Consider the following 26,402-nt stretch of genomic DNA (forward strand, 5'->3'; position numbering starts at 1 on the left):
GGATAAGGAAAAGGGGAACTATTTACCTGTTAATTTGATTTCTCCAGTTCTCCTGCATTACAGTCTGCACTAAGCACTTGACAATTCATTGTTTAAGCAATTAAAGCAATTAAATCCATATTTTTATAAGGATCTTATTCATAATAGTTCTCGCTATTTTTTTTTCCTCATTGTTCAGGAAGCCACTAATTGAACAAAGCAAGCCAGTCCCACTGGCTGTAGTCAAATCTTGCACTGAGTCATGCAAGAGGGTTGGTCTGTGATGGTTATACATGGAATTTAATATGCTTGCCAATAAGCAACCATGAAATTTCTTACTTGTTTAGTTGCTTTTTCATAGTTTGTTTGTTGTTGGATCGGTTGGTTTTTAGATCAGACCAGTTTTGACCTCACAGATGAAAAGTCATAAAACATTTTTGTCAGCTGACTGCCTTTTGTGGCCCATTTTATCCTGTTTTTTTCCCCTTTATTTCAATGTTTATCTTTCTTAGTGGAAATGACTTTATGTGATGGATTGTACACACTGCCAGCAACTTCTATGACCTAACCATGGTTCACACTATACCAGACATAAATACTTATTAGTAGTAATAATGATAAGGAGAGAGGAAGCATGGTAGTCAAAATATTACTTGAGATTAAAGAAATCCTATTTTTTTTCTCAGCTCTATTGATTTTCTGTGTGATCCTGAGCAAGTAACTTAATTTCAGTGAGGTCAGTGTTCACATACCTGCAGAATAGCAGTAATACTTTCTCATATTGGGTCTCAAGAAGTGTTTTAAACTTCTGCAGACGTACAATTTATGACAGTGCTCTAAAGTACATAAAAGAATAAAAAGTCTATGCTTGGATGACACTGAGGAGGGAACCTGATCCATTATTCTAATATTCCCCTACTGAGATCGTATTGATATTTAATACTAAAAAACAAGAACATTGTGTGGTGTTGAAGACTGGCACAGGTGGCATGAGGAATAAATGTTTTTATATTCCTATTTATCAGTTGTAATTAATTTTTTGCAGAACTTAGTCCATTATATTTGTACAGGACAGTACAGCTAAAAGCTTTAGTCTCTGGTGACGTTATGTGTTTCTGCGTTTTGCCCAATTAGCAGTTCCTAGCACTTTGCCTGCAGAATTTTTTTAATTATCATAATAAACAGCTTCTCATACTTTACATACACAGAGCACATTGGCCTCATGATACCCAGCAGAGGTAAAACCTGCCATTATAACACCAAGAAACTGTATACAAAGGTAAAATGATTTATTCAGTCCATTGGAGCAAGTCAGTGGGATACAGAGAACCACACCAAGTAGCGCTAGGAAAGGCTTTAAACCTCATGAAGAAAATAGGAGACTAAACTAGAAGCAATTACATCTTCATCTATTTTGTCAGTCCTACTTGATCTAGAGGTTTTCCATTCGCTTGACAGATGCACTTAGGATGTAATTGTTTTTAAAATTAAGGCTTTCAGATATCACCATGTGCTATACATGGTATCCTATGATTCAAAATGTACATTTTCACATGAGGAAATAAAATACAAAGATAAAATGTACCAAAACAGTCCTAGGCAGCAAGCTTATGTCCTTGATAAACAAGGCAAGAAGATAATTTTTCAGAACAAGGAAACATGAAGGCCCTGAAAAGAATGATGCACCCTCAAAATGTTTCACTGGAGATGTTTAGGTAAAATCAGTATTCACATTACTGATGTGAATGTCCTGTTAAGCTGAAATGAAGATCTATTTCATGGAATTTCATAGAAATTGGTGGGTAACTATAACTGTTCCTTAAAACAAGCACAAAAATAAACAAATGCCCCTCTAGCATTAGAGAACTGAAACAACAGCAACTATTACTCAATGACAGGCACATGGCAAAGCTTCTGTACATTGCACATTATCTGCATGGCTTCCCTCTGGACTGACAAAGAAAGTGCAAAAAGGGCATTTGAAATCTGAAGCTTTGTGTTTATGTGAGAGAAAAAAAACCAAACACATGCGCATACTAGGGACACAGAGGGAGAAAAAGGAAAACTGCATTTTGAGACTGCTGATACAAGAGAAAACTCTGAGAGCGCTTTTTTTTTTGGTCAAAATTCTGGCTTTGGTCAAAGCACTGTGCACAAAAATCTGTGGTTTACTGAATCCAACACTCTCGGAAAGAAGACTTTGTCATGCTTTGCAAATAAACAGGACTTCATCAAGGCAATGTCTAGCATCATCATGTAACTCTTCTAACACAGGCAACCCATTAATCTGCAAACTGGCTGACAGCTTGGATCGAAAAAATGAAAATAATACAAATAACATCACAAATTATGTGGCTTGGGCTTACTTTAAATAACAGCTGATTTCACAAGTATCTGAGAAGGGTGTCCCAGCGTAAGACAGTCAGTGCAGCTGTCTCCTGGGGATTTATAAGGTTACTCATTAGAATTTCTGTCATTCTTCCCATCCTGTCACCCTGAGCTGCAACTTTGCATGTCATTCAACTGGCCACTGCACCAAACCTGGGTAGACTGGATAATCAAGCCTAGGAAATGTTTTTTTAATGTGTTTGTCATGCACAATCAACAACCATATGACAACAATCTGGAAGAATGGAGGAATGAGCACAATACACGTAATATGGTCACTATTGCCTGTGAAAGGCTGGGCTGATGCTGTCTAGTTGTGAACCAATAATCTAATGAAGGCGGTCATGCTGGTGTAGTCCTCCAAACAGTCGGTTGGCTTTGGATGACTGAAGATAGCACTGCTCTCGGTTCTTCCGTTGATTGGTTGCTGATGGAGTTATTTTAGTTGAAGGGTAATTAACTGTTCTTCATGGTTTATCTGTAGGCTGCTTGTGGTGATGTTCTTTTTAAAGAAACACTGCTGTGTTGTTAAGCATAAAGTCAAGGGTTTATAAAACAATTCCAGAAAAGACTGACTTTTACCTGTCAAGACCAGGACTTTATTAGCACTTGACATTCCACTGCAGCATTCATAAACTCAACTCTACAATATTACAAGTGAAGAAACTGTCTTACCTGTAGCAGCATGAAAAGATTTTCAACCATCCTGGTTTCATCTGGGGGCCAGTCCATCACAAATCTGTGGAATGATGAATTATTTGGCCTTTACTGGTTTATGCCATCTGGCTGCAAGGAACAGAGGGAAAAACAGGTGGGTCATATTGAGCATAGGAAGATTGCACCTCTCACAGAAAACAGCAACATCCCTTCACTAACAAAACCACAGTAGACATCTATATCCTTTTCTGTTTGTCTCTCATATTTATATCCCATCAAGTTGCTCACCCAGTGTGACTTTATTGTATAATAGTTCTCACTCTCCCTTTAAAAGTAGATTATTGGCTGGAAATTAGAGGAAAGAGATACTAGAAAGAACAGGAGAAATGCTTCAATAAAGAAAGGAAGGGGAGGAAGGCACTATGGGAAGAGCACCTTTAAGATGTGGGCACTTATAGCTGCAAAGCACCACCACACAGAGAGCAAAATTGTTCTCCCCAGAGGAAAAGGCATTCCAATTTGTGCTGCATGGTTTCAGTTCTCAATTAGTGGCTTTCAGTTTTAAGTTTGTTTTGAATGCCTGTCCCCATTGAAGAGAAAATCAGTACAGACTATAGCATTTTCTCAGGCCAGGGATTTACTGACCTGGCTTCCTCTTCTTAGGAAAAAGGGTAGTTAGTGCTGCAATGCCTGTGAAAGCCTGCTAATTAAGGCTTCACAGGATCTTGGAACTGATTTGTGAATTTCAAGTAAAAGACAAAGATAATAAAAGTTCAAAAGCCACCTCCTTTAAAATTCTCATATAAAATCCTGCTTTAACTCTTTTCTTTGGTGTCCTGTTGTTTCAGATAGTCAGATAGGTGTTTCAATAGTCACTGTTATCTGTTTTATAAGACCCTCGCAACTTATCCTTACTTAGAGATGTGCTTATGAAAGGCAAGTCATTTTGGGTGAATAACACGTAATGAGTTGTGGGTTTTATTCCCAATAATATGCTAACTCGGCATGAGCGACCGAATAGGGTTTTTTGTCAGGATTGGCTTACCTTTTTCTAAAACTTATACAAAGACCCAGCTTTAGCCTTTTGTAGTAAACAGCAGCCTCAGGCCTTTCATTCTGGATGACACCTACAAAATATGGCTGATGGAAGCAAGCTGGCAAAATTCTGCTTCTTGCCATCTTTGAGTAATTCCTCCATCATTCCCTCCATCACTACTTCTCCCTGTGGACAAGCTATTACATGACATTCCCAAAACTGCCCTTTTTTTTTTTTTTAAATCTTTTTCCTTCCTACAGGTCCTTCTGCTTTCTCCCTGCCATGGGTATGGAAAGTGCTTTCAACAGAATATAGAAAATAGCAAATGGACTATGAAAACCACCTAATCCTGCACCATGAGATCAGCTAAGTCCCAGTCAGGCCCAACAGATACTTGCCTACTGCATTGCTGAAGCCCTCCATTAACAGAGATCCCACAACTTCAGAAGGCAATCCAGGCTCCTGCTGAACACGCCATACCAGTGGGAAATGTTTCCTGATGTCTGCCCTGTATCTCCTCAGTTGCAGTTTAAGCCCATAGCTTTTTGTCCTGTCAACAGCAGCTTACTTCTTCTCTGTGCTTCAGCCTTTCACACATTTGTTACCATGTCTCCTCTCTGCCTTCTCTTCTCAAGACTGAACATATCAAATCCTTTCAAACTACCCTCATAGGCAGTGTTTTCAAGATGTCTGATTGCTCTCATCAGGACTTTCCCCAGCCCATCCATGAGCTTCTTGAAATGTGGTGATCAATTCCAAATGCAGCTATCCAAGTGGTGCTTCCTGTTTAGCTTTTAAGCCGTTCTGTTCTGTGTCTGTAAAACATCACAGCAAGATTTTGTTTTTGAATGAAGCTTACAGCTGCTACAGAATTATAGATCATAAGAAAAAATAAGTAATACAGACAAATTCTTGCCAGTCATAGTAATCTCTGCTTTCCACCCCCTTACTTATTCATACATTAAATTTTACTGTATATGTATTTTAAACTCTCAATGTAAAAATATTCTTAACCTTACCATATGATGGATTTGGACTGAGATATGTGAATGAAATTAAACTAGCCTAATACTTATAAGTTTTCCTAGATAGTTTGATGTTCTGGTACTCTAAAAAGCCATGAAATCTTATAATTCATTTTACTCCTAAAGTGTTTCCTGTAACAAATCAAGACTTTTATCAACAGGAAATGAAAAAGCCAAGATGCACTCATTTTAATTTTTTGATCAGTTCTGCTTTGTCACAGAGGAAAAGCATCCTCATTTGTGAAGAGTAGCTCCTGAATTGGAATTGTTTGAAATCTGGTTGGGGTAGGCTGATTATTACTCTAGCAGAAAAATGCTGAAGCAGAGTGTTGGTAGCCCGGCCACAGGGAGCTCATCCCCGCCTCAGCACCTGCAAGTACAAGGTATGATGCTTCCCCACCTTGAGATGCAGCTGCAGCTACTATCCCCATGCTTCATGTTTCTATCAGGCTTTGGTGATGTGAACATCCTTATCCTCCCCCGGGAAGTCTGATGGCAGGTTTGACAACATACTTCAATCAGCGCTGAATGAACATTTCAGGGAGTCTAATGAATCAGACACAAACCCTGGCAGATCACCGCACCCATCTCCTGTAGGAGTCGTGGACAGGGAGTTAACATCCTGTTTGCCTGTTTGTGCACAGGGGCCCTCCACTGGGACAGCAGTGTGATCCTGAGGTCAATGCATCTAATTTTCTGTATGATGTACTGAGGACTGGACTTTACATTGTAATTGCCCTTAAAATACAAGCGTGACGTGTTCATACTATTTAATGTAAAGGAGGGAAATATATTTAATTTAAAGATGAGAGGGCTTTAACCTGTTTAACTGATCCATTCTCATTTTTTAACTATCGGAGTTTTAAAATTATGATATAGGGCTGTGACTCCATGTGGAACTTTACTAAATCACTAAATTATTTAGTGATTTTACTAAAATTAAAGCTGAGGTCTTTTAACACAAAAGAGCAAAAAAAAAGGACATTTTAGATGTCTGCCTTGGAACAAAGGACATCTTTGAGTAACAAGGCAATGCTCCTAGAAGAAAAAACAAAAGTCTGCATGTTCTGTGTCAGTAACTGGAATTCTTTCTTGTTATCAAAGAATAGCCCTCAAACATGGAGATTTGCAGGATTAGGATTTCAACCCATATACTTGGGAAATTATAGAAAATTACTGAAACACAAATGTAGAAACTCAAACTGTTTCTTTATAGTCTAATAGAAAACCAGCTTATGACACTTTTTCTTTCCAAGAGTTTTAAATAAAACTTTGTGTAAAATATGGGATAAATATGAAGGTAGAGACAGTTCTGATGAAAGATATATTTTGTTTTTGTGTCTAAGTATCAGCCCTACCTCTATGCTGACCACTTTCAGCATTGCAATCGCATTGCCAAGCGGTCCTTCTCCCTTTTACAAGAAGAAGAAAACACTGCCGATCTTGCAGCATACATTGATCCGAAAAACTACCATTTTTGTAACTAATTCTCAAGAACTGATTTTAAAATCCTCAGATCTCAGCCAAGCTATTGGGAATTTTGTCAATTTAACATTACAAACCCTGAGAAACACTTTATAAAGTGGACCTTGTAATAATGTGTATGATTATATAAATCCACCTTGTTACATTTATATTTTTACAATATTGAGCAGAATATTGTAGCAGACTTTTCTTCATTTATTTTTTTCCTCATTTTACTGCACCAGTTTTCAGGGAGGTTGAATTTTAAAACAGTACCGAATAGCTGTATTTAAAACCTACCTATTTTTGGATATTAATAATGAGTCTTCTGAGACATTAGAGATTCAGAAATTCAGGACAACCACTAAGGGATCTGTTCAGCTCCCAACCACTCTTCCTCACTGATGGGCAGCATTTAAACACTTCCCTCCATAAAAGGCTACTTGCATTAAATTCTTGAATAAGAAAATGAGACGTGAGTTTACCAAGAGTAGCGCTAAATGCCAGCTTTCTTTGGGTCTGCATGTGAAATACCGCAAACAGAATTTAAGCATAAGTTGTTATTTCATTTACAAGCCCAGCATGAGTCAACCATATCACACAGCTGCAGAGAAAGCAAAGATGATACTGAGACACTTAACAGGAGTATTGCATAGAAGACACAGGCATCTGTCCAAACCATTTCACACTGGTAAGGCTTCATGTAAAGTACCAGCAGCTCAAGAGAGATGTGGACAAGTTGGAGGAAATCCCAAAGAGCAGAAGAATGGTCAGACATCCAGACCATATGGCCTACAGAGAAAGTTTGAAAGGACGGGGATTATTTAGTGCAGAGATGATGAAGAGGAATTGTGGTCACAGCCTTCACACATGAAAAAGACTGCACTTAAGAGGAAGGAAATAAACTGTTCTCTGTGCCTACAAAAGCTGAAAAAAAATTAAAAGGCTTAAATTACAGTAACACAAGTTCAATTAAGCATTAGGAAACTCCCTAACTGTAATGACAATTCAACAATGGAAGAGATTGCAGGTGGAGTCTCCATCACTCTAGATGGGACAAGTATATGTCACAAGTAGTGTAGTTACAGCTTGGGTCACAGCACTGGATTAGATTGCCTCTAAGAAAACATTCCAGCATTTTTATTATAATTCTATAATTTACATTTGTTTCATGTCCAATTTAACTAAGGCTATGTTTGCGAGGTAGGTGATTCATACTCATGTTCCCTGTAATAAAATTGTCCTTATTGATTTTAATAAAAATCTCTTTTTATTTGTTCTTCCTTCCTCAAGCCTACCTTGCTATCAGTCAGAGCCTTCTTCAGAGATTATTGCTAATATATCAAAATGAGAAAAATATGAATAATTTTCCTTTGCAATTAAAATACATTTCTGAAGTTTGAAATTATTTTATTTCACTGTCTAGTTTGTTCTTTCTCCTCTGTCAAATACTGATTTTTTCCACTTCACTCCTTTCTAAGTTTTAACTTGGAGAAAAATGAAGAAACTGTATTTCTTAATCACAGTTAGTGTGCCAAGAAATGCCAGTATTCCTTGCATAGTGGCCTTATTAATGATGGCATTTGGGCTCTCTGTATAACATGTACTAAGCAGAGGAGCCAGGATTCAGGGTATGGAAATCTGGTTATTGCAGACCACATAAAAATAGCAACTATTTCTTCTGTTTCACACATTTCTTAGTGCCACAATGGTCATTAAAACTGAAACTGCCATTTCTAAATTAAGAGAAAGATGTACAGCAAAGCCTTAGGATGAAAAGAATTTCCACCATATGTTAGAGCTGTTAATATAAAATTAAACTGGAGGGCGAGACAATGTTCCTTTAAATTCCATTACATAATAGGCAAATGGTCAATTCGAAGCATGAATGGTGAATTTCCATTTTCAGCTCACTGGACTGAATTTTTGCCCATAGACCATGAGCATCTTCTGCTAAATCTCAGCAACCATGATGCACACACAGAGAAGCACAGGGGCACATTCTGCTGCAGGCCCGGAGACCTGCACGTAGAGAAGCTCATTCCAGAATCCAGCCGCCAGAGGCAGACACGACCACAGCCACAGCAGCTGTAGACAGCTGCCCCATCTGCTCAAAAATAATTAAAGCAAAAGACTGGTTTTCTGTATAAGCCTATTTACAAGTTAGGGGGTTTATTTCTTCAGCTTGATGATTTGTGTCACAAAGCTATTCTAGTCTGTTTTTTAAGTCGCACCATCTCCCATAATGTACTACAAGACTTCTTTGTAGTTACTGCAGTACACCTGTGAATGCTACATTGAAGTTACAGTGGCTGACGTTTTCTGGTGACATGCAGAACAAAAATAGGTTGGTTTTTTTTTCATTATATTATACAACACTTTCTGCAGCAGATGCCAGACAAACTGCATTATATTTGCTGAATTCATTACAGGGCCCTAATATTGAAAATTTCATGTAGAAAGCTATGTCAGCATTCCATGCTGTGTAAGCTTATAGATTGCACAACATACTGTTAATTCCTGAATGGCAGGCACCTAAAATAATTTAGTAAATCTTACATTTACTAGTAATTACTTTATTTACCTGCACTGAGGCAGGACAGGACACATTTCTCAGTTTTATGGCATTAGACTAATTCAATAACTGACTTTTAACTTTGAATTGTCAAATCAATACAATTCATAAGAACTCCAAATAAGCAAATACATAACTATAAAATCATAAACATCCCTTGTGTTCAGCTTGGGATGTCTTCACACAAATACGGCTAAAAGGGATTTCTAAAACGTCTGCACAATCTCCAGTTCACAGTAAAGTGGCTGGCTTTTCACTCAGGGGCAGCTCAGGTTACTTACCACACAAAAACACGTGTATCAGGATCCTCGCTGTGAGAAATTGTTCGCCAGCCCCCAGTCAAATGACAAAGCACAGCCTCTGGCCAGTATATAATTTAGCCATGCACCTCTTCCTCTGCTTAGTGTGGTATGAATGCACCCAGAGTTACACATACCTCTCTTCCAGCTCTGAGTCAGCTCCTTATTCAAATACAAGGCCTTGGTTTGTATTTCAAAGCAATTAGTGGATTGAACCGACAGCTATATCAAACCCTGAGTCTCCATCTGGGAGCTACTGTGACAACCATATTCCTCTGGGATACAGCAGACCAGAAGGCCTTGGAAAGAGCATGTGAGAACTGGAGACAAAGAATTTTCAGCCTGGGGGTTACCCAGCCTATGAAACAGTCTTTGGAGAACAACAGATACATCCAAAACTCGGCCACCTCTAGAGAACACTGCAAATCTTTTCTGTTGACAAGCCTTCCTGGCATGAGTGTAGCTTGTGAAGTGAACATCCCATTTTACTCCCAGCTCTGCTATTTGTATCAATTTTGTGGAACATATTCAACTAGTACCATGATAGTATTACAAAATCTAAAGACAGAATTTTTTTCAGTTTTACTCCCACTAAAATGTATACATACTTTGTGTTTCTCTTCCTTTATTCCTGTCTCATATGAATGAATGAAAACAATGTAAAACTCCTACTCTGGTAACAAAACAATACCACAAGTCACCATCTTGTAATGAAATATTGTGACTAATCTAGCCTCAGCAGCTTTCCCATTCCTCCAAGGAGACCTTGTGAGCCCAGCTTATCTCAACTGCCAGAACTCAGCTGCCACGTCCCACCTGCTGTAAAATCTTCAAATCTCAGCATTCTCTCTCTTCTGAGTACTAGCAGGGCTCCCATGGGAGGATCAGGGTGGATTTCATATCTATGGATGTGTCCATCCCATCTGCAGCCATTGTTCTCTGTGTCACATCTTGACCAAAAATAACAGATGCCCATGAATGGTCTCTCCCTTACAAAAACATTTGATACTAACTCTCCATACTCTCCCTGTTAAAAAATGACACTCTCTAGCACAGAGGCAAATAGTATCTATTGCTATAATAAAACCAAGCCTGGAGACTCTTCTGCTCTCCAATACATGAATGGCAGTGATAACCTCCCAAATATAGTGTACTGAGCTATCACACAGATCTGTAAACAACTGCTCATATGAACTTAACTGAACCCTATGTTCTCTGAACCGGCCTCAAAGACAAACTATGCAATTGTGTGAATGCTCATGCTGCTCAATCAGTGATACGAATATGCTTTGTGTGGGTCGTCAGTTGGGTGGTGGTCCATTAAATGGAAAAAATGCTTCTTCTCAACCAGATTGAATAGGACATAAAGCATTAGCAGTAGATCTCATTTTACTACAGCTTTGAAGACACTTTTCCTCCAATACCACAGCACATTTGTTTTAATGCACTGATATATTAAATAATTTAATCTGATCAAACAGGTAAATAAATCTGTAGTGCTCCATCTCTGTTCTGTTGTGCACAGTCACTGTTTCATGAAAAGCAGCCACTTGCAATGGGAATCCCCACAGTAATTATACACTAAAAATATTTAACATTTATCATCATGTCTTTCTCATTAACATGATTTGTCTCACAAGCACGTACTTTGCTGAACAGTCAGGTACGGCTGCCTGTGACACTGTGCCTCTCTGAACAGGCTCAGGTGGAGGTCTGAGGCAACTGAGTGTGAAATTAGGCTGATGGGAAATGGAGAAGGTTACACGATGCTGCCCAAAAGAGAGAGACTGAGAAAGGTCAATTTTTCTTTGGATCTCCTTTTTCCCACACATACTGTAGTGCTGTGAACATTTTGCTTCGCACCCTCTGGCATCCTCATTAGATAGATAAATCTGGAAGTATGGATTTGAAGGGACATACCTGCTTGCTCACAAGTCCTTCAGGGAAAAGGCTCCCTGAGAGGTGACAAGATTCCTTTGAGGAGGTGATGTAGGGGCAGACAAGGGAGGGGAAGGGAGAAAGGGAGGTCATTCTGGAAGGAGAGGAGGGCAGACAAAAAAAGGGTGACCAGAGGTGCCAGCAGCGGAGAAACTACCCTGTGGGGAACGCGAGGCACCAAGAGGGATCAGTCCTTAAGGGAAAAGTGTAGTTTCAGGGGAGCCCTGAGTAGCCAAGGTGAGGCTGAAGAGGGAAACTCTGAGGGGAACGGCCTCACCCTCGGGGCAAGGAGCTGAGGGAGCAGCTGTCGGGCGAAGGGCTGAGGACAAGGGCCTTTGGGTGAAGGGAGGTGAGGCGCTGAGGGGAGCGGTCATCGCGTGACGGGGCGAGGCGCTGAGGGGAGGGGCCCGGGGCGGGGGAGCAGGGGAGAGGTGCTGAGGGGATCGCCCCTCCGTGCGGGACGAGCAGGGCGAGGCGCCGAGGGGAGCAGCCCCGGGGGGGGGGGGGGGAGAGGCGCTGAGGGGATCGCCCCTCGGTGCGGGGGCGCGGCGCGTCGGGAGCCGCCCTTGGGGGCGGGGCGTCGGGGGGTGTCGCCCGAGCCCGTGGGGCGGCACCGAGGGGCGCTGGGGGGCCGGGCCCGGCGGGGGAGGGGCGCGGCGGGGGGCGGGGCCCCGCGGGGCTGGGAGGGGGGAGGGTGTATTGTTCCTCGCGCGGTGCATGCCGGGCCCGCCTCAGCCCCCAACATGGCGTCGCGCTGTCACCTGTGTGTGTGAGGAGGGAGCGGGACGTGGTGGCTGCGGGCGGGCACGGCGGCTCCCGGAGGTCCCCGCTCCGCTGGCGCCGCGGTGGCAACGCGCCGCTCCTCGCTGCTCCCCACCGCCCTCCGGCTGTCCGGCACCCAGGCCGCTGGGGACCCCCCTGCCCCCGCCCTGCCCCCGCCATGGGGGGGTAGCGCGACCCGCCTCGCCTCAGCCCTGCGGAGCCCCCCCGCCGTCCGCGCCATGGGGTCCCCGGCGGGCGCCTCGGCGGCGGCGGCCACCGACTCGGCCCAGTGGCTGTCGGTGAAGGAGGAGACCATCTTCCTGCACGACGGGCTGATCCGGGTCACCGACCTGGCTGAGCTGCCCAGCGAGATCATTGGGGTGGCCGAGCCCGGCGACACCGAGCTGGAGGTGAGGCGGGCCCGCGGCCCCCCGAGCTGAGGGGCGGGGGTAGAGGCTTGGGAGCGGTGAGGAGGATGCCCTCGGGGGAGGGGGGACAGTGGCAGCGGGGGTCTGAGGCGAGGAGGAGGATGGTGTTATGGGGGGGACGCAGGGAGAATGACTAGGGAAGGATGGGGGGGGCCGGGGTGGAGAATGGTGGATGCGGATGCAGGGTGAAGGATTTGGGGTATGGAGCCAGCTGGTATTGAGGCAGTCTACTTGTTTTAAGTCAATCTAATTTATTTCAAATAATGATGAAAGTGGAGCTGGGCAGGAGGGTGGTGAGGCGCTAATGAAGATGGAGGGTGAAGTATTGCTGCTACTTCCTTGTTTTGAAGCAGTAGAGTTAGGAAATCCGAACCACGCTCGTGTATTTCAAGGTGGCCTTTGGCTCATTTATTTTTATTCATGGTTTTGTATCTTTTTGCTGTTACTTTTAGATGGCTTGTAATTAATCAGCCTTACAATAAGATGCTTAGGGTACTGGGGTGTCTGGGTGTTTTATTTAAGCTGTTGACAGTGATCATTATTGAAGAGCCAGGAGGGCAGCTGAGATTTTCATTCCAGCTTTTTACCTTCTCAAAACGCCTGGTGGTTTTGGCTGCAGGCAGATGGTACAGCTGTTTTATCTTATGAGGAGACGGTGAAGGACTGAATGTCATGGATTGTAGGTTGCATCTATTTTGTAGACTGCAATTTTTTTTTTTCTTCCCCTGTGTGCCTCCCTTCTCTTCTTTCACCCCGCCCTCTTCTCCAGCAATGTGGCTTGCAATGACACAGGGTCTTTGTCAGAGGAGCTGAGTGGTGTGAGCTGAGAGGGGATGGTTCAGCAGGAGCTTTATCTGTGTGCTATGTTAGGTCACAAGCATTTAGGCCGCAAAACCCTTTAGTGAGGCTTTGGCTGCTAACTGGGGTGTTGCTAAGAAGAACTCATGAGCCAGGCTTGCAGTTCTGACAACATCATTGTTCGCCTTGTGACGTGAAATCTTTATGGTGTTTATGAAAACTTCCCACAGCCTTATCTAAGGAAAGATATTTTTTGCTGAGTGTGTGTTTTCTTTTCTGTGTGATGTGACACTGGGGATTGGGATGGGAACATTAGCTGCTCCCATGAAATGGATGTTGGCAAATATTTCATGAACAGGAAAAGAGAGACTTTTAAGGTGGATGACTTATTTCTGTGTGTATAAACATGGAATGATTCTCCCTTGTGATCAGAGTCTACTCTGGCATTCAATGCAGCTTGTATTCAGGAAAATATTTCTATTCCATTACATAGTTCTTGAAGCAGCATCGAGTCTAATAACCGTGTTAGAAAAATAGATGTTCCCACAGCATTATTTGTGTTATATCGTAACAAAGGAGATATCCTTTAAAAAACAAACCAAACCTCAAACCAAACCTTATTTTTAAGATCTTGCAAGCTGGACCAGAAGTATGTTCCAGCATGAAACTTGACATACAGCTTCACTTGACAAACACTTTAGCTCTGGAGAGTTTTTTGTTAGTGCTAGGAATATCTGTGAAACTGTAATTGTTTGGGGAGATGGGGATGGAATTAGTGTTACTGTGTCTTGTCCTGTATGACACTTTTATAATGAGTGTTTCAGCAATCCAGTGCCACTGATTCCCATAATTTTTCCTGTTCCAGAGATTTTTTTTTTTCTGTTGTGCATGTTTGCAGTGTGAAACTTTAAAATAAATAAATAAATAAGACTTTTTGCTATGGTACTTATTTTGTTGTATAGTCTTAAGTCACAGAATATTACAGCATTTTATTTCCTTCCACTGAAAGAATTGATGACCACAAGTGACTTATTTTTCAGATCTTGTTTGTAAAATGGTTTATAGTTTTTGGTATTGAGGGGGGACAGTTAAAAAACAAAAAGTGAAATTTCAAGTGGTGTAAATGTAAATTATTTAGTTCATAACTTTTCTCTGCCTTTTTTTTTTTTAATGTTGTTTTTTTAAATAAAGGGCTACCTTGGTAAACTGGAATGGCTTTGAGGAGCCATTTTGTGGAAGTAGGTGCATGCATCTTATTGAAGTGTGGCCATGCAATCGACTAATACACAGAATATCTCATTTGCACTGTTTCTACTCCTACTTGCAATGTAATAAATATATTTGAAAATGGTCCAAATAGAAATCTCTTGGGATATGTTATTGGACAAGGGTAGGAGATGCTGCAGCTGCTGCTTTGATTAGTAAACTTCCTTAATACACTTCTTGTGCTTCATCAATGGTGGTCAGAACCCTGACTGAATTTCTGATATGATGTGCTTAATTAAAAAATGTAGTATACTTAAATGGTTATTTTTTGCGGGGTGGAAGTATCATTCTGGTCTATTTTTGCTTAAATATCCCTTTAAAGAGCTTATTGGTGAATAATGTCAATGTATTTGGATGTGTTTCCTTTGTCCTTCTGTTCAAAGGTGTTGTCTATTTATAAAAAGAAAAGCAGGGGAAAAAAATGTTATGGTACTGGTATTATGCCAAGAAAGGCCTATGAAAATTTATTATTTTGTTGTTTTGACTCCCATACAACTTTTACTTATTTTTTATATATTTATATCTGTGTGTATATGTTTGGGTATTTTTTTTTTTCCCCCTTAATGGTAGGTTACAAAAGTGTTAACATTCTCCTTCATGTGAAGGTAACGTGTTCTAGGAGTATCTTTAGATTTAAAGAGTGTGTGGGGTTTTGTTTTGTGTTTATTTTTATATGATGTAAATGATGTATGACAACTTCTTAGACTGTCTATCAGCATATTTACAAAGAATATGTATTACCAAAAAGAAAGGGGGCACTTTTTTTATTTGATAGAATTTTGTAATGATGTGCATATAAAAGCTGTTCCTGGTATGGGTTTCCCAATAAAATCTTCTAGTCAAGAGACCTGGATTAGTTAGCAATTATACAAGCTTTTGCACCCTTATTTTTAAAGCCTTTCATGCAGAGAAATGACTTTCAAAGTGCAAAGTCTTGTGCTTCTTGGAGACAACCTTATGTGACTAACAACTGAAGCCGTTGCCATGACATTTTGTCTGGTCTTTGCCCTGGATGTCAATGCCTGCACAGGAGGGACAGCTTAATGGAAGATGAGCTGTTCTTTAATGTGCCACTGTCGTGGTTTAACCCCAGCCAGCAACTAAGCACCACGCAGCACTTCCAGAATCCTCCCAGTCAAATGTCTTTCACAGAGACAACAACCCCTGGGAGCCAGGCAAAAGTTATGTCTGAAGGTAGAGGTCCCTTAAACCATGTAGTTTTAATCTGTCAGTATGCCAGAGTCAACATGCTGAGACTTATGAGAGTGCCAGCAATATAAATTGATGTGTTAACCCTTGGTAACTTAATAAGAAGGACACTACTGAACAGTGGTTGTTCACATAGGCTATGATGTAGCCATCTGATGGCAAAAAAGCATCCACTTGTATCTAGGCAGTTTAGTTTGGTTGACATACGTTACCATTGTAATCTTTCCATTTGAGGAGGCCTTCTTTCTGATCTTCAAATTTGTGGCCAGTATTTTCATTAGTTCTAAATTTGCAGTATCAGCAATTTTTCAGCTAACTAGTGATAGGCTCAGTTATTTTGTCCCACAAGGAAATAAGTGGGAAGACAGACAAATCTTCAATATATAGTCACAGTATCAAGTAGAACAACCTTACGTGTGACTCCACTTAAGTCATAAGCACTCTGTTTTACATAACAGCCTAACTGAGATAATAGTCATTTGGATATCTGTTCTTGCTGCTCTCCTGCATAGCCTGGAAAAGTTCTAAATACTTGATTTTTTTTTTTTCTTTAATATATTTTTAAAATGAAGCTACAAGTATAGCTCCTACCTCAGTAGCTGTCTGGATCATATATATCTGTCCTTATCTGATGTTTTGACTCTTGTCAAGCTCTGTTATTGTAGGTCAGAGTATGAGATGCCACTGGGCAGCTGTCGCTCTGCACTGCAGATATGTATTTTTAATCAAATATAAGTGTAAAAAAAATAAAAATAATTTAAAAAACCCATGTCGTGTCCTTTCCTTTTCCCCCCAGTATGGTCTAGGCTAGCCCTCTAGGAAGAAGTTGAACAACTGAAGTCCAGTGCTATTTTAACAGCATGTGCCAATCCTGTGACTAACTTGTGTTTTCTGTCAAAATGATTTAGACTTGAAGGTATCTCCTAAACTTGAAGCTTTCACCTATTTTCCTCATGGACTAGAAGAAACATTTTATCACTTTTCCCTGATTGCTGAAGGAGAGAGTAGTTCTCTGTAATTATCTAGGTCAGTGCTTCCCAAATCTTTCTGGTTGTGACCTTACTTTCATCTACAAGCTTCACCTCTGTCAAGATAGAAATCCCTAATGCCAGCATAAACAATTAATTGACTTTTTACTAAGAGGATGACCCCTCTTGAGGTTACGACCTCTAGCTTGGGACCTGCTGATCCAAGCATGTATGTCAGGCTTGTAAACTTGCCTAGTCCTGCCTTTTGCATCCCCTTCCACTTCAAATACTCCAGTATTCCTCTTTGAGAGTGTTTATAGCTTTCAGAGTAACACCAGATAAAGCTAGTCCTTGAAGTTAATTCTGCACAGGAAGATAACCCTACAAATGTGAGCCTTGGCTGTTACTTTTGCACAGGAGTTGATGGCATTCTTTCAGGCATCAGCATAAGTCTCTCATTTGCCTTTTGAGAGGATGCCAAAATCTTGATCGCTTTCCTTTTAAGCTCACTTTCATTAGATAATTGTGTAAACCACCAATATTGTGTGATTTAATCTTCAGCAGAGTTGCTGCTGTTATCAGTTGTCATAAAATGACCTGTTTGAATTTATTAAACTTCTGTAATATGGACTACTGTGCTTCTTGGCTTTTTATTTTTAAAGTCATGTTTTAGTTTTCCTAGTAGCCAAATATTAGAAAACTTCTAAAGGATGATTTTGCAAATATATTTCCCAAATAAAGTTCTTATTACCAATTGCAGCTGATTAGTTCAGTGATCTGCGCTCTCAGATGTTTAAATGACAAAGATTTTTCTTTACCTTTCAGACACTTTCATCTACTACTTAAATAAGAGCCAGAGAAATATTTCAATAAACAAATGAACAAATAATGAAACAACTCTTTCTCTTATAGTATTTGCGTGTGTGTGTGTTTACAGCTTGCCTGTACTCTGTAATTCCTCTTAGAGATCAAGGTTATTTGGTAAATTTGTACAGTTACAAAAAAATTGTTTGGTACGATATGTCGTATGCAGTAAAAGATACAGGTTTCTTAGTGCTTATTTCTGAGCAAGTAATCAGGTTTCTAATGCTTTCACAAGGGAAAATAGTTCATGCTTTTAGCTGAGTTGTTAAAAAGCTGTGCTGCTATATACAGGATTATGAATCAGTAGAGGCTTTGAACAAGGTGATACGGTTAAAATTTCTTGGAGCAGAAAAAAACAGAACAATCTTGAAACTTGTAGTTTTCAACTGTAACACTAAAAGCATAGCGTAAAGTATGCAGCAGCTGCTAAGAATCTATAAAATTTCAATACCTAAAACATCAGGATGAAAATGTTTGCACATATTTATATATTTTACAAACACACAGACGTATCAAACAGAAAGCCTTAGAGAGGGTTTAGAAAAATGTTTTAAGAGAAATGAAGGCAATGTTCTACTAAGACTACTAAGCTACTAAGGTAGCTTCCTACTGTGTGTCTTCAGAAATTGCCCTAAGCAGAAATGCTATTACCCAGCACAGCAACACAAAGTGGAAGACTAGGAGTATGTATACAGTGTTTGTTTATGGGAGCAGTTTAAATTTTGATGTGTATTTCAATTTTCAGGGTACCTTTAAAACTGGTATTTCTCTTATAGAATAATCTATAAATCTTGTAATTCAGTCTTTTTTACATGGTTTTATTTGTATTTCTAGAGACAAAAGGACCAATTAAACAAGTGGTGCTCCCTATATGTTAACTCTGTGGTACAAGAGGAGTGACCTTATAGCTGTAACGTGGTGTTGAAAGTAACGTAGTTAATTTTTTTCATGCTGCTGTTAAAGATACCTTATGATTTTGGGGTTGTTTCTGGTTTTCTGTATGGTTTGTTCCTCCTGTGAGATGGGAATAATACTTGTTTAATACTCAGGGGGGTGTTATGGATCTAATTGATATTGGTAAATGTACCACCATCTTCAAAAAGTTGTTATCTTTATATGTGAAGTTCAGCCAATTTAATTATGTAGAGAAAGAATTAAAAGCTATTTTGGAGATTTAAAGGCTTTCACTTGCAACATGTAACTTTAGGAAAAAATACACCTTTGAACAGCTTCATTGCTCATCAATTCCCTATGTAGCAGAATTAAAACTGATCAATGAAACCAGCATATTCAGCCCGAGATTGCTGTTTAAGCTAGTACACTGGGAGAGCTGTTGCAAAAAGTCCTCGTTCACGTCTATCATTGGCCATGAATTTTCTTCTTTCTTTTCTATTCTACTTGTTTCCATTCTACCTGCTGTTCCATACCAGGGAGCTGGTCTAAACCAAAAATCTAGCTTAAAAAAAAAAACCAAACCAAAACAAAACCAAAAACCAAACAAAAAAAATCCCACAGGCACTACTGCCGGCACCAGGGAGAGGATGAGGGGGCAGGAATTTTAGCCAGAGGAGAAAGCTACCTTTTAGTGGCAGCTCACTTTGAAATTTACTTGATGTGGTCATAAAACCTCAGGCTAAAACTCTTCATGTAGATTAGTGTGTCTTAATTGTATTACATCTGGTATTTACTATCAGTAGAGAAACACTTTACCCTACAATAGTGAATGCCAGTGACTACTTTCTGGAGCAGTATTGGCAAAAATATTGTTTAGTGGGAAGAAGTATCTGGTTAAGGTCATGTAGTAGTATGAAACAGGACAAAAATTGGGTACAGCAGGAAAGATGACATCCTCCCCATAGTTGATGATCTAAAATTAGATACCTTTTGTGCCTCTCAATGTTGAAGATGATGTCAGTGACCAATTAGAGCGATTGAACTTTGGATCAACCGTTTTCTAATTAAAATTTATTAAATTTATCAATTTATTAAAATTGATTTAAAACATTAAACAAGGAAATAATATTTAAGGACAAGATACTGCAAAATTAAAATAGTGACAAGCTTTTTACTGATACAGTTTTTGATTATATGTAACTACAGGCTGTTAAGCGTGAGGCTTTAAAATCAAAACTTTTCAAAGGTAGTCTTTGCTATCTAGAAGTAGACAAAGTTGGAACATAGGTAATGATCATAGTCACAGTGTATCAACTGTAATTTCAAAGTGAGTGAAGAGTAGGTTTCTCATTTGCAAAAAGTGTCAACGTGATGTTTGCCCTACTTACAAAATGAGGTATAGAAAAAGCTCTTCTTAAAAAGTAATGTTGTTTTATTTCTCCCCCTAATTCTAGTGTCTTTGTTACACTAGAATTTATACTAGAATTACTTGCGTTACATTAGAATTACAGTTTTTGCATATTTTTCTTGTTCATTAGAAGTTATTCTTTAGAACTTTACATTTCTATTATTTTTTAATTAATATTATTGATTGTTCCTAAGGAAAATGTTAATATGTGTTATCTAAAAGCAGAAAATGGACTATTTTAACACTACCAATGTACGTAAGGTAGACAGACTTTAAATTTTATCTCAATTCTCTTTACATTTGTCTTTATAAAATGGCTGTTATTTTAACTGCTACTGAGCATCTTAAGTTTTTTGTGTCCTTGTTTTCATACTATATTAATCTGCATTATTTTTGTAGCTGGGCGAGTTATCTTTTCCTAATTCTGAATATAATCTGTACATTCAGATTTTGTTTAGTATTCTTCATTTAAGCATATATTTGTGTTTTTAGCTTGATGGTGTTACTGTTAAGCTGCTATTTCTGTTAGAGGTTGTCTTTTGAGATAAGGTAGGTACTTGAGTAACTTGTTCTATGGCAAAGCAATGTGATTTTTACATCCTTTTCATCCTCTTAGATTCTGTTTAAGCCTTGTTAGACAAAAATGATTAGTGCTGTGAAATGATCAATTATTTACTGGTTCAAGTGACTGCTTGTGATGTGCTAGCTTTTAGTGGTCTGCTTCTGAGATCTCCCCAAGTGTTGTATAGGTAAATATCAAGGCAAGGTGCCCAAATACCACTAACAAAAGGATGCTAGAAATCAGTTCTAAATCGGAGCTCAAACTCAAGTGTAAATATTGAGGCATCAAGGAGGCAAGGGGAAAGGGAATTTTTCCTCTTGCTGAATGAGGAATAGTTGTTTGTTCAATGAAGTATTGGAGGGGACAGCTTAAGTAACAGCCATGTTTCCCATGCAGCGAAATGAATCTGTGCTTATTTTAACAAAGAGAATGGTCAGTTCTTCTAGATAGGAAGAGAATAAACTAATTTGGCGGAGAAGGATTAAATTTTGCTGGGGGATTTAAAAAGGGAGATTTGGCAGAGTACACCAGCTTTTATAGCCTGCAGAAACCCTCTTTAGTGGGTGCAGCCTCGGGCAAAAGGTGTTCAGAATGGGAGCCTCTGACAGCCATGTGCCAGGGAGGTTTGCAGTAAATCAGCTGCGTAAAGGATGGGGAAGACCTTTCTGATTCAATCTTAGTACAAGTCATTTTAGCACATATTTTCTATTCCCTTTCTTCACCTGTGTCTTTTATAAACACTGCTAGTTGTATTGTCTGTTTCAGAATTTGTGAATAAATGTGGTGGGTATTTTTCTTGCATTTTATTTTAACTTGCTTTGACTTTAGATAGCTTTAAGATAACAAGCTTTGCCTGAAGATATGAGAAAACTGTAGTCAGTGTGCAGAGGAAGACTTGGCAAGGGCTGTGATTCCTTTGTGAAGTCTTTAGACTATCCAAAGGGAAGCAGTATATATAGCATGGACCAAGTGAAGCTCTGTCATCAGCGTTGGGTTACAAAGAGGTGTGTTTTGCTAACCAGTGAGAACCAAAATGCTTCCCTGGTGAGCGGCAAGATCTTAGGAGCGTGTCTGAACCCTGAAAGCTCCCAAGTTGTTTGTCACAGCCAGTCACTGTGAAAATTTGGTATTGAAGCTCCTTTTTAGAGGTAGCTCTGAGTACTTACCTCTAGTCAGTAAAATGCCTCATGAGGAAAACAGACTTCAACAAAATTTTCTGAAGATTCCTGTATGATAGATGACCTTACACCTTTCTCCTAATAGCCTGTTATTTTCCGGAAGTGCAGATGCCTACTTAGACCTTCAGATGAAGTTGAATGGTTAAGTTTTTTCACTGGTTCCATAAGCTGTGTATGAAAACTAGATGATATAAATTGCTTGTAAATCTCTAAGTCCCATTTTGGAACTGTTTTCTAAATCTATTGAATGTTGTGTACTTCGTATATTGTTAGCCCAAATTAGTGCATATTTCCTTTATGGAAGACCAAAGGAAAACACTCTTAACAGTTCCAAACAGTCCATATTATGCTTATAAAGCAAATTATAAACTGTGACATCAGTGAGAAAATACAACTTCAGTGGGGAAGGGCTTTTCATCAGCATATCTGCAAATATTTGACACTGACATCTTGTCTTGATTTATACAAGACAGATTCAGAGGTGTAGAGCAATATCAAGGACAAAAAAATCCATCATCCTGCTAAACTGTGGGACCTGAGGAATAAGAGCGTGTAACACAGCGCGACTAGTTTTTGTAAGTGTACCTTCAGTTGGACCCTAACGAGTGACAATTTGCAAGGTTAAATTGTATGCAAAATGTGGACATTCTGCAACAGTTTGGTTACAGTTTTGTTGATGAGAACCCACCAAACATAACATTGGTAACTTGAAGGAAACTGAAAAACCATTCATCAGTTGCAGTTGGAACTCAGTCTTTGGTTGCATTTGCAATTTGGCTAAAGCAATTCTCATGTGTTTGTATATTTGAATATTTAAACCTTCTGCTTGTTATTACATACTGAGTACAGATTTGGTTCAAAGTCCACATGAGGTTGTACAAAGTTTGTGAATTGACATAGTAGTATACTTATAATTTAGGTGGGTGCAACTTTTTGAAATGCTATCTGGCATGGATTGCAGGGTTCCACTATGTTTATGGGAAGGGGAGAAGACTAAGCTGCTCTCCCCATGGAAGTATAATCTAAAAGGGAAAGCCCACTAAGCATACCACAACTTGTCTTTTGTGGTGTCTTTGTTATTAGCATAGTCAAAGACCATAGACCTATTTTCTTCAGCATTCAGCTCTCAAGATGAAAACATTAATCCTCATTTTCTTCCATTTCTGCAGCTTATTATGGCTTAGTTGAGGATCCATCAGGTATTTAGTTTAGTTCAAGAACGTCAAAAGCAAACTGGTTTAGAACGTGATTGCATCTATAACAGGAAACAATTAAACTTATTTTTGAGACAATAGAACACAAATTAACATGAGGTAGTTACTTTAAATGTATAATATGTGGTTTAGCGATTAATATTCTTAATCTCTTTGAAGAAATTAATTAAAAGAGGTTCATTAGTTTTAAGAAGCTCAATACTAACATCTATTCAAGTGTAATTATTATGTGAATTACTTTAAAGTGAACTTTTCATGACTTTAGTAAGTGTTCTACTGAAAAGCTGTTTCATTGACTTTAGTCGGGGTGTTTGTAGAAATGGCAGATGTGATTTGTCCCGAAGTGTTTTATCAAGCTGTTCAAAATTCTACAATTAGACATAAACATCTATTTCATATTCTGTATGACTACTACCTACAATTAAACAAACAACCAACCCTGTATGAAATTACCCATTGCATCTCTTAATCTCTCCCATTCCCTTTCTCTTTTTTGTTTGTTTGTTTAATTAAATGAGGGAAAGACAGCTTTACGGCATAAAGATGGGCCAAAGAGGTGGGGGTGGGGGTGGATGAGATGAGGCAGTGTGGCATCCAAGCAGAAGCCCTTTGGACACTGGATCCAAAGTATCAGAAAATATTTGGCTTGTTGCTTTCCTTGAGGTTGTCATAGCTTAAGTGACTTTGCTGATCTCAACTGTTGTTGTATGCTGTAGGGAGAAAAGTTGTCTGTAAATTACTTGAAATTCTGAGTTCTTTCAAGTACTGGGCTGGGTACTAACCCATAAATATGTTTCTTTCCATCGTGGTTTACTTGGTTTTTGTTATTCCAGCTTTGTCTCCAATTTTACTCAGAAGTACCAAAAAGCCCTCTTTCTTCTGTCTGAAATGATGATGATGAGACTTTTAGGTTTTTAAACTGTGGCAGCAACTGGAAATATTTTGAGAAAGGTGTAGCTAAGTGCAATATGACAAAATTGAGGAGGGAAAAAGGGGAGGGAGAGCGTATAACAAAACTCATGGATCATTTTAGATAGCTGGTTTGCTTGTTTGAAAAGCTCTAAAACTAGAATATATATATTCTTATTACAAAATATTGTTGACCTATTGGTTTCCATAGAAGGGCTCTAAGCTCAGCCCCAGGGACCTTCTACCTTCTCAGTCCTTTTGAAGTTCTTTGCAAAATTACCTCGATTACAGAAAAAAAAATGCTCCAGGGGAGGCTAGTCTTTATTTTCAAAGATACTCTCTCGTATGTGTTTTTCTTTACAATCTATATAACTGTTGTTTTAGCATCACGACTGAAAGTTTAAAAATCTCTGTCAGCAACCCCCAAGGCCAGGCTTCAGAGACAATGCTGACTCAACAATAACAGACTCCATACCACTTGCATGCTCTTTGCCCTCCAGTGTAACTTTATTCATGCCCAGAAATTAAAAAAAAAAAAATTATCCCAAAATCTGTTGCAGAGGACAGCTGATCTAGAAATCATACTAAAGGCATATGTTCCTTTTTTTTTTTTTTTAACCCTTAAGAAAAAGAAAACCTATATAAATACCAACTTTTTCCCTCCTTTCAGATACTAACATTTGAGACCAAGAATCCGACGGAGCTGGCTGAGCGCTTACGATCTGTGTGCGGAAACCAGAGCAATGCTTATGCTCGATTGCTGGAGTACCGACTAAATGCTTTGCGTGGACTCTGGAATGCCCAGCGCCAGCTAGCCTTGGAGGAGCAGCATGACCGGGAGAGCTCGGGGGATGAAGAAGCCCTGGCCTTGCTCAAGCGTCAAGGCTTATTACAGCAGCCTGAACAGGCACCGTTTACTTCACGAATGGGGCTTCTATTGGTCTTTCCCCTCATTCAGTCTCAAAGTAGAACAGACCCTTCTCTCTGTAACATAACTGCTGAGGTGCTATTGAATTGCCTTCGAGACTGCCAGCCTTTGAGTTTGACTAAAGAACCAGCTGACTGTCTTAATGGAATAGAGTCTTTGCTGTGCTCCTGGCTGGAAGACACTTCTGCTTCAGGCCAACAGATTCCATATAAGCAAAAAGAAAATGCTGCTGCTGCCCTAGTTGCCTTGGCTTGTGCAAGGTGAGGAAGCTGTACTGAAATGACATGTGGTTGATATTGGTAGTAAGTGTTTATATTTAAACATAAGAATCAAAAATGATGTGACCATGCTGTTGATACTAATTTTTGGTTCACACTTGTCTTTTTCATTCTAATATTTAAATATTGGTTTGGAAAGGGTGAAACTGATAAACTAAGCATATGTAAAAACAGAAGGATCTAGGTTAGAAATGCCTCTTGTGCATAATGCTGCTTCTACTGCAGTGATCTGTTCTAGGAATGGTTCCAAATGTTTTTATCATGGAGGAAAGTTGTCTTACTTTTCCCTTTGTATTGCCCCTTTAGTCCTGCAGCTTATGCACCTTCATTTGGCTGTAGAAGGTATTACCGCCAAGTTTCAGAGCAATTCATTTTAGATTTCAGTGTTGCCTGTGAAACATCTGGAGGCATTTTTTCATTTCGTTGCCAGTGAAGAGTTCAACCACTGTAGGTTGAACTATCCTGTGCCCTGCATGGGTTTAGCACAGCATCAGGTGATTGAGGACAAAGTGGCCATAATTGCTTTTAATAAAAACTGACTCTTTTTAGGGGATGGGGCTTGGGGAGACGAGTATGCAAAACTTAGCTTCTGTGCCATATGAACGTGGGTCTAAAGTCACTAGTAGCCTCTTGAAAAATCTTGGCTTTAATGTTTCTCAGATTGCAGCCTTGTCTGTCAAGTTTAACTCTGATTTAAGATGTTGAAATTCTCAGGAGATGTCATGATTTGTGTTAGAAAAAGGTTTATTCAAATGAAAAACACTTAATTTCTAGTGTACTTGTTTTAATGAAGTCAATGAGAAATCTACTGTATGTGGCAAACTCTTCTGCACTGACAACTGCCTTATCTAAAAGGCAGTGTACTTGAACATAGCTCAGATAAATTGGATTTGATAAACACAATCTCATTTATTTTTTTTTCCAGATGTCTTACTTTCAGGAAGTATGGGATGTTCTTTTGCAGCTGAATTTGTAAAAGAGCTAAATTTCAAATGCAGCTTTTGAAATGAAGGTTGATCATATATTTTCTTTGCAAATCTGTCTTGCATTGCTTACAGAGTTGTAGTATCCTGACGTACTTTGTTCACCTATGAAAGCCTTGCATTTTTGCTTTTAAATATGGGAGTCATGTTGGGTACCATTATGAAGAAAAAGCCTTCAAAATGAGACAGTTATTGAGATTCCTAGTTGCAATCCTGGGTGCTTCATATTACTAAGAATAAAACAACAGGGTAAATACTGCTTTAAATAATTAATTGAGGTGCTTTGAAGTATGCAGTGTCAATTTTCTCCAAGCTGAGGTTTATCAGTGAAAGCATATGGCTGAAAATGACAGTGGGGAAAACAGGGTTTGGGGCATGGAGGGGGAAAGTTA

General features: G+C 39.4%; 1 protein-coding gene across 4 annotated transcripts in view; it reads left to right on the plus strand.

The window, feature by feature from the left end:
• Positions 1 to 12,076: 12,076 nt before the first annotated feature.
• The window catches only part of HECTD4 (HECT domain E3 ubiquitin protein ligase 4), a 78,498-nt gene continuing 64,172 nt past the window's right edge, over positions 12,077 to 26,402 (plus strand). For all 4 annotated transcript variants that reach the window (XM_052796720.1, XM_052796722.1, XM_052796721.1 and 1 more), the window contains exons 1-2: positions 12,077 to 12,533; positions 24,492 to 25,009. In XM_052796720.1, the coding sequence (XP_052652680.1) occupies positions 12,363 to 12,533; positions 24,492 to 25,009 (689 nt within the window). In that variant the 5' untranslated portion in view covers positions 12,077 to 12,362. The remainder of the gene's footprint in view (positions 12,534 to 24,491; positions 25,010 to 26,402) is intronic.

This window comes from Harpia harpyja, chromosome 9, assembly GCF_026419915.1.
Source record: "Harpia harpyja isolate bHarHar1 chromosome 9, bHarHar1 primary haplotype, whole genome shotgun sequence".
In the NCBI taxonomy this organism is placed as follows: domain Eukaryota; kingdom Metazoa; phylum Chordata; class Aves; order Accipitriformes; family Accipitridae; genus Harpia; species Harpia harpyja.